Source organism: Patella vulgata, chromosome 4 (genome assembly GCF_932274485.2).
Source record: "Patella vulgata chromosome 4, xgPatVulg1.2, whole genome shotgun sequence".
Lineage (NCBI taxonomy): Eukaryota > Metazoa > Mollusca > Gastropoda > Patellidae > Patella > Patella vulgata.
The window spans coordinates 78355827-78371197 of NC_065882.2; the positions used below are offsets into that span (position 1 = coordinate 78355827).

Sequence of the window (15371 nt, forward strand, 5' to 3'; positions counted from 1 at the left end):
TCACAATTTCTCTGTTTAAAAAGCTCAATGTGTATGTATATACGCCAAAATGACGATAAAGACCATGCGGGAGGGGGGGGATACATTGTCTCAGGAACCTGGCAAACCCCCTCCTGCAAAAATTCCTGGATCCGCCCCTGCTGGGCTAATGAAGATGGACATTGCCATACAGTGTGCTAAGAGGGAAATTTTGCCCAGACAGTAGCACTGAGCCTTCACTTATTTTGAATTCCATCTGTCAAGGGTTCTTTTACGAGGGTGCCAATGTTTTTCGTCCCATCTGAACAATAACAATAACATTACTTTTACCAACAACTACAAGAGGCTGTTTTCCTTGGTAGTTCCAGAACGTTCTAAATTGACAGTGGAGGTTGGATGGCTGAATGGTTAGCACATGCGCACTGTACCATAAAGTTTGTCATTGAGTCAACTGGCGTGGTGTCGATCCCCCGGTTGTACGTGACAAGGAGTGGGGTCGCCTGTCCAACCTTGTGGGTTTTCTCCGGGCCCTCCGATTTCCGCCCACTGCTAAAGAACCCTACGCGCAAGCGAATTATGGAAATAAAATTAAACCATATGTTAGTCCCGAAATGACCTAGTTTGTGTCGAGTAGACGTTAAACCCCATTTCTCTCTCTCTCTCTCTCCAATCCTGGCTATCATTTAATCTTGTGTATCTAACACTAATTTCTTTCACATTCATTTAATATCAAAGCTTTATTTAAAAATTCGTAAAATCATTTAAAATCACCCAAAATCATCTAATTTGTACTTGTGTCCAGTTTAAAGCTGACTGATTAATTTTGATAATGAGTGTCCAATTTACAAGCGTTCAATTTCCTGACGACTGTTCAAAAATTAATCATTATACATCTCTCTCACTAAACAGACTCAGACAACCATAGAAACTTACCTTTAAAGTTTATATACACAAGCTGTGAAAGGATGACAGACAGACCTCCAGGTGGCGGCCATATCACAGAATCAAAGAGAATCGGAATAATAGGTTTCTGTAGAACATCAGCTAATCCTAGTTCACGGTTACACAGATGTGATACGATATATTTCGGTGTTATACATGCTACAACCACCTGTAAAAATACAATATAATACTGGTACCGAAAAAGGATCAAACCAGCATGAATAGATATGTAAATTTTGGGGTGTATAAATTATGTTGATGATTACACAGATGGGGTCACGATGGCTAAGTGGGTAAGATGCTGGCTCGCTAGCCTGGAGGTCGTCTGTTCGATCTCTGCATTGGCCTAGAAGATTCATCCCGATTTTCCTGCATGATTCCCCCTTGTCAGTGATACAGGACGGAGGGCCTGACAAGGACAGCTGTCTAGTCTTTCGGATGGTACGAAAAACCGAGGTCCATTTCATTTCATTTCATTTCATTTCGATTACACAGATGTGATGATGTAAGACGTTGGCTCGCTAACTTGAGGTTCCTGTTTGATCCCTGCATTGGCCAAGAAAGTTCATAGGTATTTCCCAGCGTTGTCAGTGGTGCAGGACAGAGGACTTAGCAAGGGACAACGTATAGTTCGTCAGATGGGACAACAAACCAAGGCCCCCAGTAGGCCTACACGTAAAATATCCCTCGACATTTGGAATTCGATATAAGAGTAGGCTGTAGCGCCGCTGTCCAGGCAAAACTTCCCTCAAAGCACACTGTATGGCATGAAGAAAAGTAGCACGTAAAACCCCATTTCATTTCTCTTACCTGAATTTCTATGGCTTTTAAGTGTTAAAAATATAAGAACATTCATACCTTCGAATTTCGAATTCCCTCATCTATTTTGGCATTAAGTAAATCTCCACCTCCCATTTGTCCAATATCCATCCAACATTTGAACCCTGACCTTTCTAATCGATCACGTAATTTACGAACTTCATCCTGATGATCCCACTGATAACTTAAAAATATTTCTGGACTGTCCTTTTCAGCATCTAAATTAAATTGAAACACAAATTCAAGATAATACAAGTCCTGTTGGTTGGATACTTTGCCGCTTGCGTGAGACACGGCGAGATCTCAATGTCAACAGCAAATGAAGCGATGTGATTTTTGACATTGCAGGATTTTATACAGATTAATTTCTCGAACTCTTCCTTAGAATTTACGTTATTTTTATAGTTAGCTTACAGAGTAATTTTTCAACCCTAAAAGTAGTCCTATCCAGTAGTGACGAATTTCTCCAGTTTAGAACTTTGAAATTTCCAAATGCAGCCGTTGAAAATTGTGAAATAATCAATTTCAATATATTAGTAGTTTTTGTAAGCATTTTATGTTTTGCTTAATACTCCAAATTTCCGTATGTATGAAGGATTTAAAAGTTATGAAAATAAAGTTCAGGTATAATACTGTCCGGAATGATGATTAATTGTGCAGAAGTAAAAAAGAGTGTTTAAGTAGGTTTGTTTTTAACAAAAACTTGACATGTTTTTTTCAGATTCACATGGGCACGTCCGAAGTAAATAAAGACGATGTGTTGATACATTTACACCCCAATCAACAGTTAGTAGCCTATCTATGTGTGGGTCGCAAATAAAAAGAGTGGCAAGATTAATAAAAATATTATAAATTGATTTCTGTTTCTTTGCTTTTAAACTTAATACTGGTAATTGCACGAGGGGAGGTAATTTTATTTTAGTCACGATTGTCAGGTCTATTTTTTGCCGTGGCACAGAATTCTAAAGGCTTTGTGGGCGTTGCCTGTCCATCTATACACGGTCCATGCATAAACTAACTAATTCTGGGATTAAAAATGATGTATTTATGATATTTCAGAGGGAGAAAATGAGTGCTCCCAGAGGAATCTACAAGGCTAGGCCGTGACCTTAATCCTTAAAGGTACAAGTGTGTGACTGAACTCCCTGCACTTTTATGGGACCAACAGGACTATCGTATTTATTAGAGCAGCTGGTGCAAAAAAAAGGTTAAACCCATTTAATTTTATTTTCTAAATCAGAAGAATTGCTCCCAATTAAGTTGTGAGTTATGGACACAGTTCATTTTACATGGTTTTCAGATAGTAAGAGGGTCCATCCAGAATACAAGTCATTTGGAACAGGTATTCGTTAAATTCCTCAGAAACTATTAAAAATTTAGTATAACTCGTAAATCTAAAAAATAGCTAAACAGATTTGTCTCAAATATTGAATAGGATCTCATTTAATAATAATAATAATAATAATAATAATAATAATAATAATAATAATAATAATGTACATTTATATAGCGCTTAATCCATCCATGAGCATGCTCTAAGCGCTGTAAGTTAATGGCTTCTGTGGATAATACATCGTGAACATATGCGTCTTAAATCTAGATCGAAATTGAGCAACTGTTTCTGAACACTTTATTTTGTCAGGTAAGTCATTCCATAGTCGTGGACCATATACACTGAAGGCTTTACCACCAAAAGATTTTAATTTAGTTGAAGGTACAACAAGTGATAGATTATTCTGTGAACGGAGCGGTCGGTTTGGTACATAAGGCTGCATAAGATCTGTGATATAGGATGGAGCTGAATCATGCTGAGACTTGTAGACCAGTGTTAAGATTTTAAAGTTTATACGAGCCTCTATTGGTAACCAGTGAAGCGATTTAAGGACAGATGTTATATGTTGACGTTTTGCTGTTCTTGTGATGATTCTGGCACATTTAAATGTAACAGTATAATCAAAACTTAAAGTATCAACCCTCAAAGCTCTAATGCCTTTTTAAAAGGATATGGGGGGGGGGGGTGTTTGGCTGAATGGTTAGCGCATGCATGTTGTATCATAAGGTCTGTCATTGAGTCAACTGGCTTTGTTTCGATTCTCCGGTTGTACGTGAAAAGGAGTAGGGTCTCCTGTCCAACGTCATGAGTTTCCTCCCGGCTCTCCGATTTCCTCCCATTGCTAATGACCCCTACGTGCAAGCAAATTCTTGAAATAAAATTTAACCATATGTTAAACCCGATATGACCTAGTTTGTGTCAAGTGGACGTTAAACCCCATTTCTCTCTTTCTTCAAACAATAGCTAAATCTCATCCAATCCGAGTACAATCAATATTAAACAGACTTTGATTCTTGATGGCAAGATAGATGCGCTTTGAGTGTACATGTTTAATAAATCTAATCCAAAACACCTAGAGAGAGAGGGGTCTAATATAGGTTATGCCTGTTACCCAATCCCTATTCAGCTACAAATCGAATAAAATATTGTTTTAAAAAAACAATTACCTTTAGCGTTATTAATAACCGCCATGATGTCATATCTCTGTAATTGTTCTAAATATAGAATTAACATATCCACAGATAATCCTGTATTACCACTTGTTATTATCCAATCAGTGAGTAGAGCTAATGCTGGATTCAGGTCATCGTTAAATTTTTCTATTTTATTTGTTTTGTATCCTGCAATGTAATATTTAATAAATTAAACAATTGTGAAAAGATATATTTGAGTGTAGGCTCAGTATTTCTCAGAGTGTGCTTTACGATGTTTTGAAACAACTGTTATTTTATAACTTTGTCAGTGGAAGTGGCTTAGTTACCCGGTGGTCCTGGATTCAATCCTGGTGTTGGTTAAGAAAGTTTTTTCAGATTTCCACCCTGATTCCCTCCTTCACCCCCCCCTTTCTGTGGCTCAGATGTAGCAGGGGAGGAACCAGGAATTTTTGCAGGAGGGGGTTTGCCAGGTTCCTCCAACCTCGTGGGTTTTCTCCGGGTCCTCCGGTTTCCTCCCACTGCTAAAGACCCCTACGCGCAAGCGAATTATTGAAATAAAATTAAACCATGTTAGTCCCGAAATGACCTTGTTTGTGTCGAGTGGACGTTAAACCACATTTCTCTCTCTCTCTCTCTTGCCAGGTTCCTGTTAAGGAAATTTGAGAGTTGACAATTCATGATGCCATCATCGTCTCCAAATTACAAAGGCATACATACACAATGAGCGTTATAAAGAGAGAAATCCAACACCCCGTTTGACATCAATTTTTATTATGAATTCATAGGATCACATTGCGATTTAATTTCATTGATCTCGCGCTTTGAATGCCCATCCCATCCCATCCCACCACACCATCTGATGATAAAGGATAAAGCACACAACCGTGACACTTTTCTCATAAAAGTATTGTTTTACAATTTTTTTATGTAGCTGAGCAGGGTGGGGTTTGGACACCTCCCCCCCCTCTGGATCCGCCCCTGTGTAGGCTGTATCCTGCCCAACTGCCAATGGGTTGACAACGACCAGAAAGAAATATGATAAAAACTAAGGAGTTTACCCATTTGTTTAGCTAATGCCATCCAATCTTGATTTTCACAACCACCATTTAATAGTTTAGCAGCTCCTTTCAACCATTTGGGTAAATCTGGGGCATTACGTTCAATATTTGTTCCAATATTATCCAAACATTTCACAGATAAAATTGGATCCTTAAATTCTGAGTTAGTGGAGGAAGGAAACCATTTTTGAAACAGGTCCGTTTTAACTCTTCTATGATCGCAACAGACAATCTGTAACAAATAAAAACAATAGGTGTAATTTCTACACAATAACAATAGGCGTAATTTCTACACAATAACAATAAAAACAATAGGTTTAATTTCTACACAATAACAATAACTGCCAGTTGCCATATCAATATGGACTTATCTCCCTTGAGGAATATCGAGGGTTATCTTCTTGCCATTGTGCACTTTGCCATTAAACAAAATCTACTAATCAAGTGTCCTCTCGTTGTGGTTATTTCCTATCAACTCACTTGGTCGCTGGCCTGAATTTCAAACCGAAATAGCCACGTCAATACCAGGTAATAACCTTTCAACGACTCAGTTAACCCTATAACTGTCAAACACTTTTGTTAGTCAAGTCACACGACTGTATAATAATGGCAAGTTCTAGATCACCAAAACAATGGACTCTTACAAAACATGAAACCATCACGTCTTTTGAAGAGTTGGTCCAAAAGAATAACCCTTTATCGTCTGTTCTATTCACAATTTTTTAGACACGTTTTAATTTCCAATCTATTCAAATTAATAACTGAACTAGTGATCAACCTGTGATCAAGAGTAAATTGGGTGCCTCCCCTTCTTCCAGGATTCCAACAAATTCAGCTTGAGATCTTGTTTATGATGTATAACAAATTTAGAATTCATACAATACTAATCAGTAACATTTTTGAGATTTACAATTTAACTATAATTGACAATATGTGATAGCAAAAATGAGCAGGAAATCGCAATTCATAATTTACAATAACAAAATGTAAAACAGAAATATCAAAATAAGTCAAATTTACCTTTCGTTTTACATCATTAAAAAGATATTTTCAACATATTTTAACATTTTTGTTTAAAAGAGATAGAGAGAGAGAGCGAGAGAGAGAGAGAGGGTTTAACATCCACTCAACACAAACTAGGTAATTTTGAGACTAACATATGGTTCAATTTTATTTCATTAATTCGCTTGCGCATAGAGGTCTTTAGCAGTGGAAGGAAACCATGCTAGTTGACTCAATGACAGCCCTTATGAAACAATGTGCATGCGCTAACCATTCAGCCATTTAAAGCCCCCTATAGCAAAAGACTTGTGACTCATTTTGCTAGCACAGGTCACATAAAACACCACCTACCTTATTACTCAAACATTCATCCATATCTAAGAAATGTAAACATCCTTGATCAGAACATTTAGACTGTTTGTGTAATAAACATTTTTTATCACATGGACAAGCTACACACGTTTTATACGCTATTCTCTTCATCCATAGTGCACGTAAATCACATAATGTTGATTCAAGAAAATTCCTAACCTGAAAAAAATAAAACGTCCGAGTTAGACAGATACATTAAATAACAACTTGTTCTAATGTAAACAATCTTAAAAATAAGCAATGAATAATTTCACTACAGGTAAATTTAAGTTTAAACAAAGATGGGCTACCTACCATCAACATATTTTACAGGGTGAATAAAATCAACAGTTATAAACTATACTAAAAAAATAAAAAATAAATTGGTCGGCAGTTGTCGTCACTGGCAATGTTGTTGTCCTAGATACAACATAGACGTACAGTCCTCAGATTTATTCACAAATTGTTTCAATTTATGCAGTCTGTAAACATGACAGCCAATAAATAACACACATTTCTCAAAACTAAATTGATGAATTGGCACTGGAATCAGTATATAAGTAATGCACTGAAGAGCATATTGCTCAGTAGATTATGAAAGTTATCACACAAGCAATATCTACTGTAGAATGTGTTATTGGGTGATAGAATTGTATACATGTATTGTAGACTGAGTAGAAGTATAATAAGTTACAATTATATACACGTACTGTAAACTGAGTAGCTGTGTAATAACTAATAAGTTATAATTATATAATTATATGTATTGTAGACTGGGTAGCAGTAATCAATTATAATGAGTTATAATTATATACATGCATTGTAGAATGAGTAGCAGTAGTAAGTTATAATGATATACATGTACTGTAGACTATATAGTAGCTGTGTAATAAGTTATAATTATATACATTTAGTGTAAACTGAGTAGCTGTGTAATAAGATATAATTATATACATTTAGTGTAAACTGAGTAGCTGTGTAATAAGTTATAATTATATACATTTAGTGTGGACTGAGTAGCTGTGCAATAAGTTATAATTATATACATTTAGTGTAGACTAAGTAGCTGTGTTATAAGGTGGGCATTGTAGAATAAGTAAAGTTATAATTATATACATTTAGTGTAGACTGAGTAGATGTGTAATAAGTTATAATTATATACATTTAGTGTAGACTGAGTAGCTGTGTAATAAGTTATAATTATATACATTTAGTGTGGACTGAGTAGCTGTGTAATAAGTTATATTTATATACATTTAGTGCGGACTGAGTAGCTAACCTTGGCACAAGCAGAAGGTAATGGTGGTGGAGAGGTCATAAGGTCATTTGAAAGATCAACCTCTCGAACAATCACTACCTGAAAAAAAGTTAAATATATATAGATAATTGAAAAAACATTTTTTTTTTGATATACCACATGGTTTCTCTATCCCATAAAAACAGGCTTTACTTTAATTTCTACTGAGTTCATAAAGAGTAGGTCATAAATGTTATGATTCTTATTAAACAGCTGAATCTAATAAACCACTATAGATGTCTGACTATTACATTGGTTCATACATAGCTCTCCTTGCAATGGATTCACAATACCTCAAATTAAACGATTTCATTCTTTAGATATACAATTGTTTTTTTAAACATGGATGACATATACTGGACTTCATATACATAAACAGTATGACCAATGTTGATATTACCTTGATATAATGTTGTTTTAATGTTATTTTAATGGCATCTTACCTTAATATAATGTTATTTTAATGGCATCTTACATCAATATAATGTTGCTTTAATGTCATCTTACTTTGATATAATGTTGTTTTAATGGCATCTTACCTTAATATAATGTTGTTTTAATAATGTTTTAATGACATCTTACCTTAATATTATGTTGTTTTAATGGCATCTTACCTTAATATAATGTTGTTTTAATAATGTTTTAATGGCATCTTACCTTAATATAATGTTGTTTTAATGGCATCTCTAAAATAAAATCATGTTCGGAATCAATATAAAATCTAGCAGATCTACGAAATAAATATGGATCACGACCTCCATTGTCTTGGCTCCATCTGGTGGCACGGGTTAAAATGCGATAAAATAATCCCTCTGAAAATTAAAAAAAAATTTCAAATGACAAAGTGTTTCTTTTTTTCTATTACAATCCATGTTGTAGGCAATAAATTTTGTTATTCATTCTTCAATAACATTATTTATTTTCAGACATTTGTATTTTTGACTGTTTTGTGAAAAAATCACTGTTGTGCTCAATCGAAATATAATAGAGGAATGAAATGAAATGTAATGGGGTTTAACATCTTATGGTTCTGCTCCGAATTGGCTAATAAAGACGGATATAATGTAGAGAGAGAATAGGGTTTAACATCCACTCGACACAAACTAAGTCATTTCGGGACTAACATATGGTTCAATCTTATTTCAATAATTTGTTTGTGCGCAGGGGTCTTTAGCAGCGGGAGGAAACAGGCGACCCTGCTCCTTATCATGTACAACAGGGGAATTGAAACCACGCAAGTTGACTCAATGGCAGACTTTATGATACAGTGTGCACCTGCTAACCATTGTTGTTGAAAATATAGGGTTTTTTCAATCTGATTGGTAATAAACCATGGAATCATGGGAGGAAACCCGGAGGACCTGGAGAAAACCCATTAGATTGGACAGGTGACCCTACTCCTTATCACGTACAACAGGGGAATCGAAACCATGCAAGTTGACTCAATGACAGACTTCATGATACAGTGTGCACATGCTAACCATTCAGCCATCCAACCCCCTGTTTTTTTTTTAGAAAATATAAGGTTTTTTCATTCTGTTTTGTAATAAACCTAAATTTGGAGAGAAAGAGTTATTTTTAAAAAAACTTACCTGGTAAAAAAGAATTAAAATCCAGATAAATTATAACATTAGATGATTGATGTGGATATAAACTGTCGTGGCTGTCATCTTTATTATTCCTTAATCTCATTGGTATATAATAACTACCATACTCTTCACGATGTGACTGGAAAAAAATCAATGAAATGGGCTTTAATAGGTCATTTTGGGACTAACACATGATTCAATTTTATGTCAATAATTTTCTTGCGCGTAGGGGTCTTTAGCAGTGGGTGGAAACCAGAGGACCCGGTCGAAAACCTTCGAAGTTGGACAGACGACCCTACTCCTTGTCAGGTACGACGGAGGAATCAAAACCAAACCAGTTGAATTAATGTCAGACATTATGATACAAAGCGTACATGCTAACCATTCGGCCATCCATCCCCCCATTCTTAATATACAATTGTTGTGATTACATATAAGTAACTAATATGTGCAATACTACTTTACGACCTGTAACAATGTTCGACAACAAACTAACCAATCAATGAATCAATGTGAATCTGTTAAATACAGTAATTCATAAATGGCACAATTTGAGAAGTTATTTTGTGTTATTTTATTATTTATTCATTTATATTTCAAGAAATTATTCTGTTGTTTACATGTCCCACTAAATCTAGGTTCCCATCGTCATGTGATGCATTACAATAGGATTATCCCTATTGAGTCCACGACGTGTTTCATGCAGATACGTTCGGATACGTTTCGATACGATCAACACGAATGCTACGTCTGACCTCAATGTATGATAAGACTTGATAGGATCACTACGATTTCAATCGTAGCATGAATCGTGATAACAGAAACCTAGCATTAGATGTCTTATTTCTTTGTTGGCTAATTGTATATTAATATCTTGTTGACTGACCTTTAACACTTAAATCTAGAATTTATAGGAAATGAAATGAAATGGGGTTTAACGTCCTACTGTTCTGGGGTTTAACGTCCTACTGTTCTGCTCCGAACTGGGCTAAAGAAGACAGGCATACGTCATACAGTGTGTGCTATGAAGGAAATTTTGCTGGGTCAGCCGCACTATGGCCTTCTCTTATATCGAATTCCAACTGCCAAGGGATTTTTTACGTGCAAGCCAATATGTACACAGGACCTCGGTTTTTCGTCCCATCCTGGAATTTATAGACCAACACACACATGTTAGACCAATATTATTACTATACCTGTCCTGAAGGTGGAATTCTTTTACATAAAAGATCAAATTTCTCCATTAATCCTAATAGCATGTATTTTTGAGGAATGGCATCATGCCACAGTACATCTATTAATGGTTCTTCTATGATACAATACAATTCTAACCTCTTCCACTTATCTTCCATTAAATTCCACTAAAAATATAACAACATAATAAACAATCAAATTTGTTAATTTATTCAAAAATGCCTTATAAAAACTACTTTTTATGACCTTCACCCCAAACTTCTCACAATCAGATATCAATTGTCACATTTTATTATATGCCCACATTTAAAGTGGATATTGCTGTCACCCTTGTCTGTCTGTCTGTCTAGTTAACTGATAAGCTATAAGTAGCAACTGGTCTGCATAAACATGTCATTGATCGTAAGTTAGTAAGAATACAATAGTAAGGAAAGATAGGTTGCCAGGCAATGAAACATACGCCCACAGCAGCTAAATCGTCCGAGCAGTCGACGAGTGTTGTCGCATATTTATTCCTTTGTATGTAATTGGGGGCCTTTACAAGACAGTTCCATACAGATCAGATTATAATTTTTGTTGTTTGGGGGTTCACAAGGTTTTACAAACTGAAACAAGGGCCTTAACTTTGGAAGTAGTTTACTGAAACTGTTGAAATTTGACAGGCTTTTTCGGTTTACTAATTTAAATTAGTAACATTCACAGGGTTCACAAAGTAAACCAAGGGACATAACTCTAGAAATAATTGACGGAACTTGCTGAAATTCAACAGACCTCTGTTTCACAAATTTTAATGATGCATATAAATATCATACATATTGGATGAGAACTTTCATCAATCGAGCATTAACAAGGTTGAACAAAGTGAAACAAGGGCCATAACTCTAGAAGGAATTATTGTAAGTTGTTGAAATTCAATAGGCTTCGTGGTTTCACTATTTTAAATAATGCATATAAATTTCACAAAGCTCGGATGTTAACTTTTGGCGTTAGACCGTTCACAAGGTTCAACAAAGTGAAACAAGGGCCATAACTCTAGACGTAATAAACATAAATTATTGAAATTCAATAGGCTTCTTCATCTCACTAATGCAAACAACATATATCAATTTTAAAACAACTGGATGATAACTTGTGGTGTTAGAGCGTTCACAAGAAATTGTGGACGATGGAGGGACCGACGGACGGATGGGGGCGATGGCAATATATGTCAACATTTCTATGTGGGCGTATAAAAAACAACGATAAAAAATTGTAATCTTATTTAATTAGATCGCCCAAACTACCCACTCAAGTAAATCTGTGACCCTACTACTTGTCTCTGGCTGTCTAATGGCCACAGTAGTAGATAATAATAGTAAGTGCAAGAGGACCAATAAGACAAACCTGAATGGATCCGGGACCCAGTCGTAAATGTCCACTGAGCTGTACACTACCGTGATCTGGATAGACTTTGGGAAAACGCTAACAATTAATAACATGAAATAAAAGGGGTTTACTGTCCTACTGTTCTGCTCCAACTGGGCTTATGAAGACAAGTGTACACCATACAGTGTGCTCTGAGGGAAATTTTGCTCGGGTAGCGGCACTATGGCCTACTCTTATATCGAATTCCAATTGGCAAGGGATCTTTTACGTGCATGCCAATGTATATACACGACCTCGGTTTTTCATCCTATCTAGGCAGCTGTCCTTGTCAGGCCCTCCTTCCTGCACCATTTACTTGGGGAAACCACATCGGAAAATCCCAATGAATTTTCTTGACCAATGCAGGGATCGAACACGCGACCTCCAGGCTAGCGGGCCAGCATCTTACCCACTTAGCCACCACGGCTCCTAAAAATTAATAGATAAAGTGTACTGAGTCATCAAAAATATGAAACGTGGAAGAGTACCTGGTCCTGTGACGATCTGGATACAATAAATCTACGGAACATGTCAATCAACCATTGTGGATTGAGTATCACCGTATTACGTAAAACATTTTCCACCAAACTGGACGATCCATAATAAATAATAACTCCAAGATCATGATAGAACTCTAACAAGGTCTGAATCTCTTCATCTGATATAATTCCACTATTAGCAGCAATCTCACGGACCTAGTGTCAACAGAAACAGATGATGAGTTAAAAAGATAAAGGTGAAGAGTTAAATAGAAACAAATGATAAGTTAAATAGAAATGAACAATGAGTGAAATCAAAACAAATAATGAGTTAAATAGAAACATAAACGCATGTAATATGACAAGAAAAATAAAAATAAACCATGAGTTAAAAAGATAAAGGTGGAAGGTTGAATAGAAATGGACAATGAGTAAAATAGAAATGGACAATAAGTTAAATTGAAATGGACAATGAGTTAAATCAAAACAAACAATGGGTTAAATAGAAAGATAATAATATTAGGGAATAAAATATGAGTTAAATAGACACAAATGACCAGTTAATAGAAACAAACAATGAGTTAAAAAAAATAAAATAAAAACAAACAATAAATTAAGCAAAACAAACCATGAGTTAATTAGAAATGAACCATGAGTGGATCCAAAACAAAAGATGAGTTGAATGTAAATAAATGAAGTAAGAATAAGTACCACACAAATTAAGAACAAACAAAGAATGAATTATAGAAAATCAAACAATTTCTTGAGTGGGTTAAATAATATTCTGTAAAGATGTCTTACATATTTAACAGTAATCTCAATGTAAAGAATCAAATAGAACACTTTAAAGATCAGATGGTCCATTGATCCCCTAGGAATTAAATTAAATTTAGGAAGCATTGACTCCAGTGAAACAGAATTGCTCTGATCCACCACAAGACTTCTACTGTGCTCTGGCCAATGACTATATAAAGGGAACATCTGCACAATCTCGATCACTTAAGCCTGATGAATTCACATAAGAACTAACTAAACTAGTAGCTTTATGAGAGATATCTGGATGCGGCTACTCACCACTTATATGTAATTTCATATGAAGAGCCCTGGGGAAGAACGATTTAATTCACTTTTTCAACGAACCCCAGTTAATGGCGCCATCTGGTAGCAAATTGTATAAGCTTGATGTGGAACAATCAATTTCAGGTAAAAACGATCGGAGTCACATCGAACCAAGGCCCTTCTGAAATGGCCTCCCGGACAAATACAAGTCCATCGTATTTATTTGGCTGAAAAGTGGAAGTCAGTTGTTGTACTGGTAATTATGATTCGTATTAAACATCATTTTGCAGTTGTAATTAAACCCACTCGTTCGCAACAAGCATTCTCGTCCAAAAGTCTGTTTTGCCTTTTAAGCGAAAAGACAAAAATGTGACTTCAATCGTCATCCCCTGGACTCTTCATATGTAATCAAGATAATATATCAATCACCTGATCAAAGGTAGCATAATGAGTTCCTTCATCTGCTAATCTGGTTATTTCTTGTTCAAATTTCAACCATTTGATTGGCATTTGTTCACCCATGTAGGATTCACGACCAGCTATCTTCTCTATCTCACTTCTTAACAGATCAATCTATAAATAGAAATCATGAAATGATCAACTACTACATAAAATGAAATGGGGTTTAACATCCTACTTTTCTGCTCCGACTGGCATGATGATTGACATAATTATGTTATACAGTGAGCTAGGAACGAAATTTTGCCAGAACAGTGGCCTACTCTTATATCGAATTCCAACTGCCATGAGATCTTTTATGTGCACACCAATGTGTACACAGAACCTTGTTTTTTTTATCTCATCCAAATGACTAGACAGCTGTAATTGTCAGGTCCTCTATACTGCACCACTGACAAGAGGAAACCATAACAGAAAATTCAGATGAACTTTCTCGGCCAACACCGGGAGCGAACCTGTGACCTTTAGGCTAGAGGGCAAGAGTCTTACTCACTTAGCTACTGTGGCTCCCGATTGACTATTATAATCGGGCAACCTGTACACATAATCATAATTAGTTCTCACAATCTCACCAGTAATTCTTTTAATGTCTTTGCAGTTTAAATAAAATAAAATAAATAAAAGAGGACAAAAAATCAAGCCTGTTGATTGAAGTCATTTTCCACAGCGAAAGTAGTCAGAAATTTTAAAAATAATAAGCTGACCGCTTCGTAAATTTTCAATTGACTAATTATTGTGGGGGTTGAAGCCCAATCGGCACCTCTTACCTCCCCAAACCACAGTTCTGACTGATATAAAGAAGTAATAGTCCGATTGGAATGGAATTCCTACTTTAGGAGTTATCAGAATGGTCATATTCCTGAAGCAATGGCCCGTGAAATCCCTCTCTGGCCATTGCTGGATTGGCTTCTGATTGGCTTCTGAGGGAGTGTGTCTTTTCCTCCCGTGCAATCAAATCTATCCCAAATACAGCAACATGACAGCCCTTCATTTAATCTGGGTCTTCCCCTAAAACTTTGGACAATGATTTAAGGTATTAAAAACGGTGAAAGTATGTTCGACTCCAAACAGTATTGTTTACATTGTTTTCGATTTGATAGCCTTGTTTGTCACGCAATTAGGTTTTCTGCAATATTCTGCTATGCACTGGTTAATTGGGCATAATAAAATAGGGAGTCATGACGTAACGTTATGTAAACATATTTGGTCCAATTTGGAGCTCTGTTTTAAGCGTAATGCTTTTGTAACGCAG

At 35.8% G+C, this 15371-nt stretch overlaps 1 protein-coding gene across 1 annotated transcript in view; it reads right to left on the minus strand.

Annotated features, from left to right (window-relative positions):
• Positions 1–1773: 1773 nt before the first annotated feature.
• Positions 1774–15371, minus strand: part of LOC126819343 (uncharacterized) — a 48459-nt gene continuing 34861 nt past the window's right edge. Inside the window, exons 11-20 of the mRNA XM_050547326.2 lie at positions 14090–14233; positions 12611–12817; positions 10721–10885; positions 9528–9663; positions 8593–8747; positions 7918–7995; positions 6639–6818; positions 5286–5517; positions 4240–4413; positions 1774–1958 (exon numbers count right to left, since the gene is read on the minus strand). Coding sequence (XP_050403283.2) covers positions 1774–1958; positions 4240–4413; positions 5286–5517; positions 6639–6818; positions 7918–7995; positions 8593–8747; positions 9528–9663; positions 10721–10885; positions 12611–12817; positions 14090–14233 — 1656 coding nt within the window. The remainder of the gene's footprint in view (positions 1959–4239; positions 4414–5285; positions 5518–6638; positions 6819–7917; positions 7996–8592; positions 8748–9527; positions 9664–10720; positions 10886–12610; positions 12818–14089; positions 14234–15371) is intronic.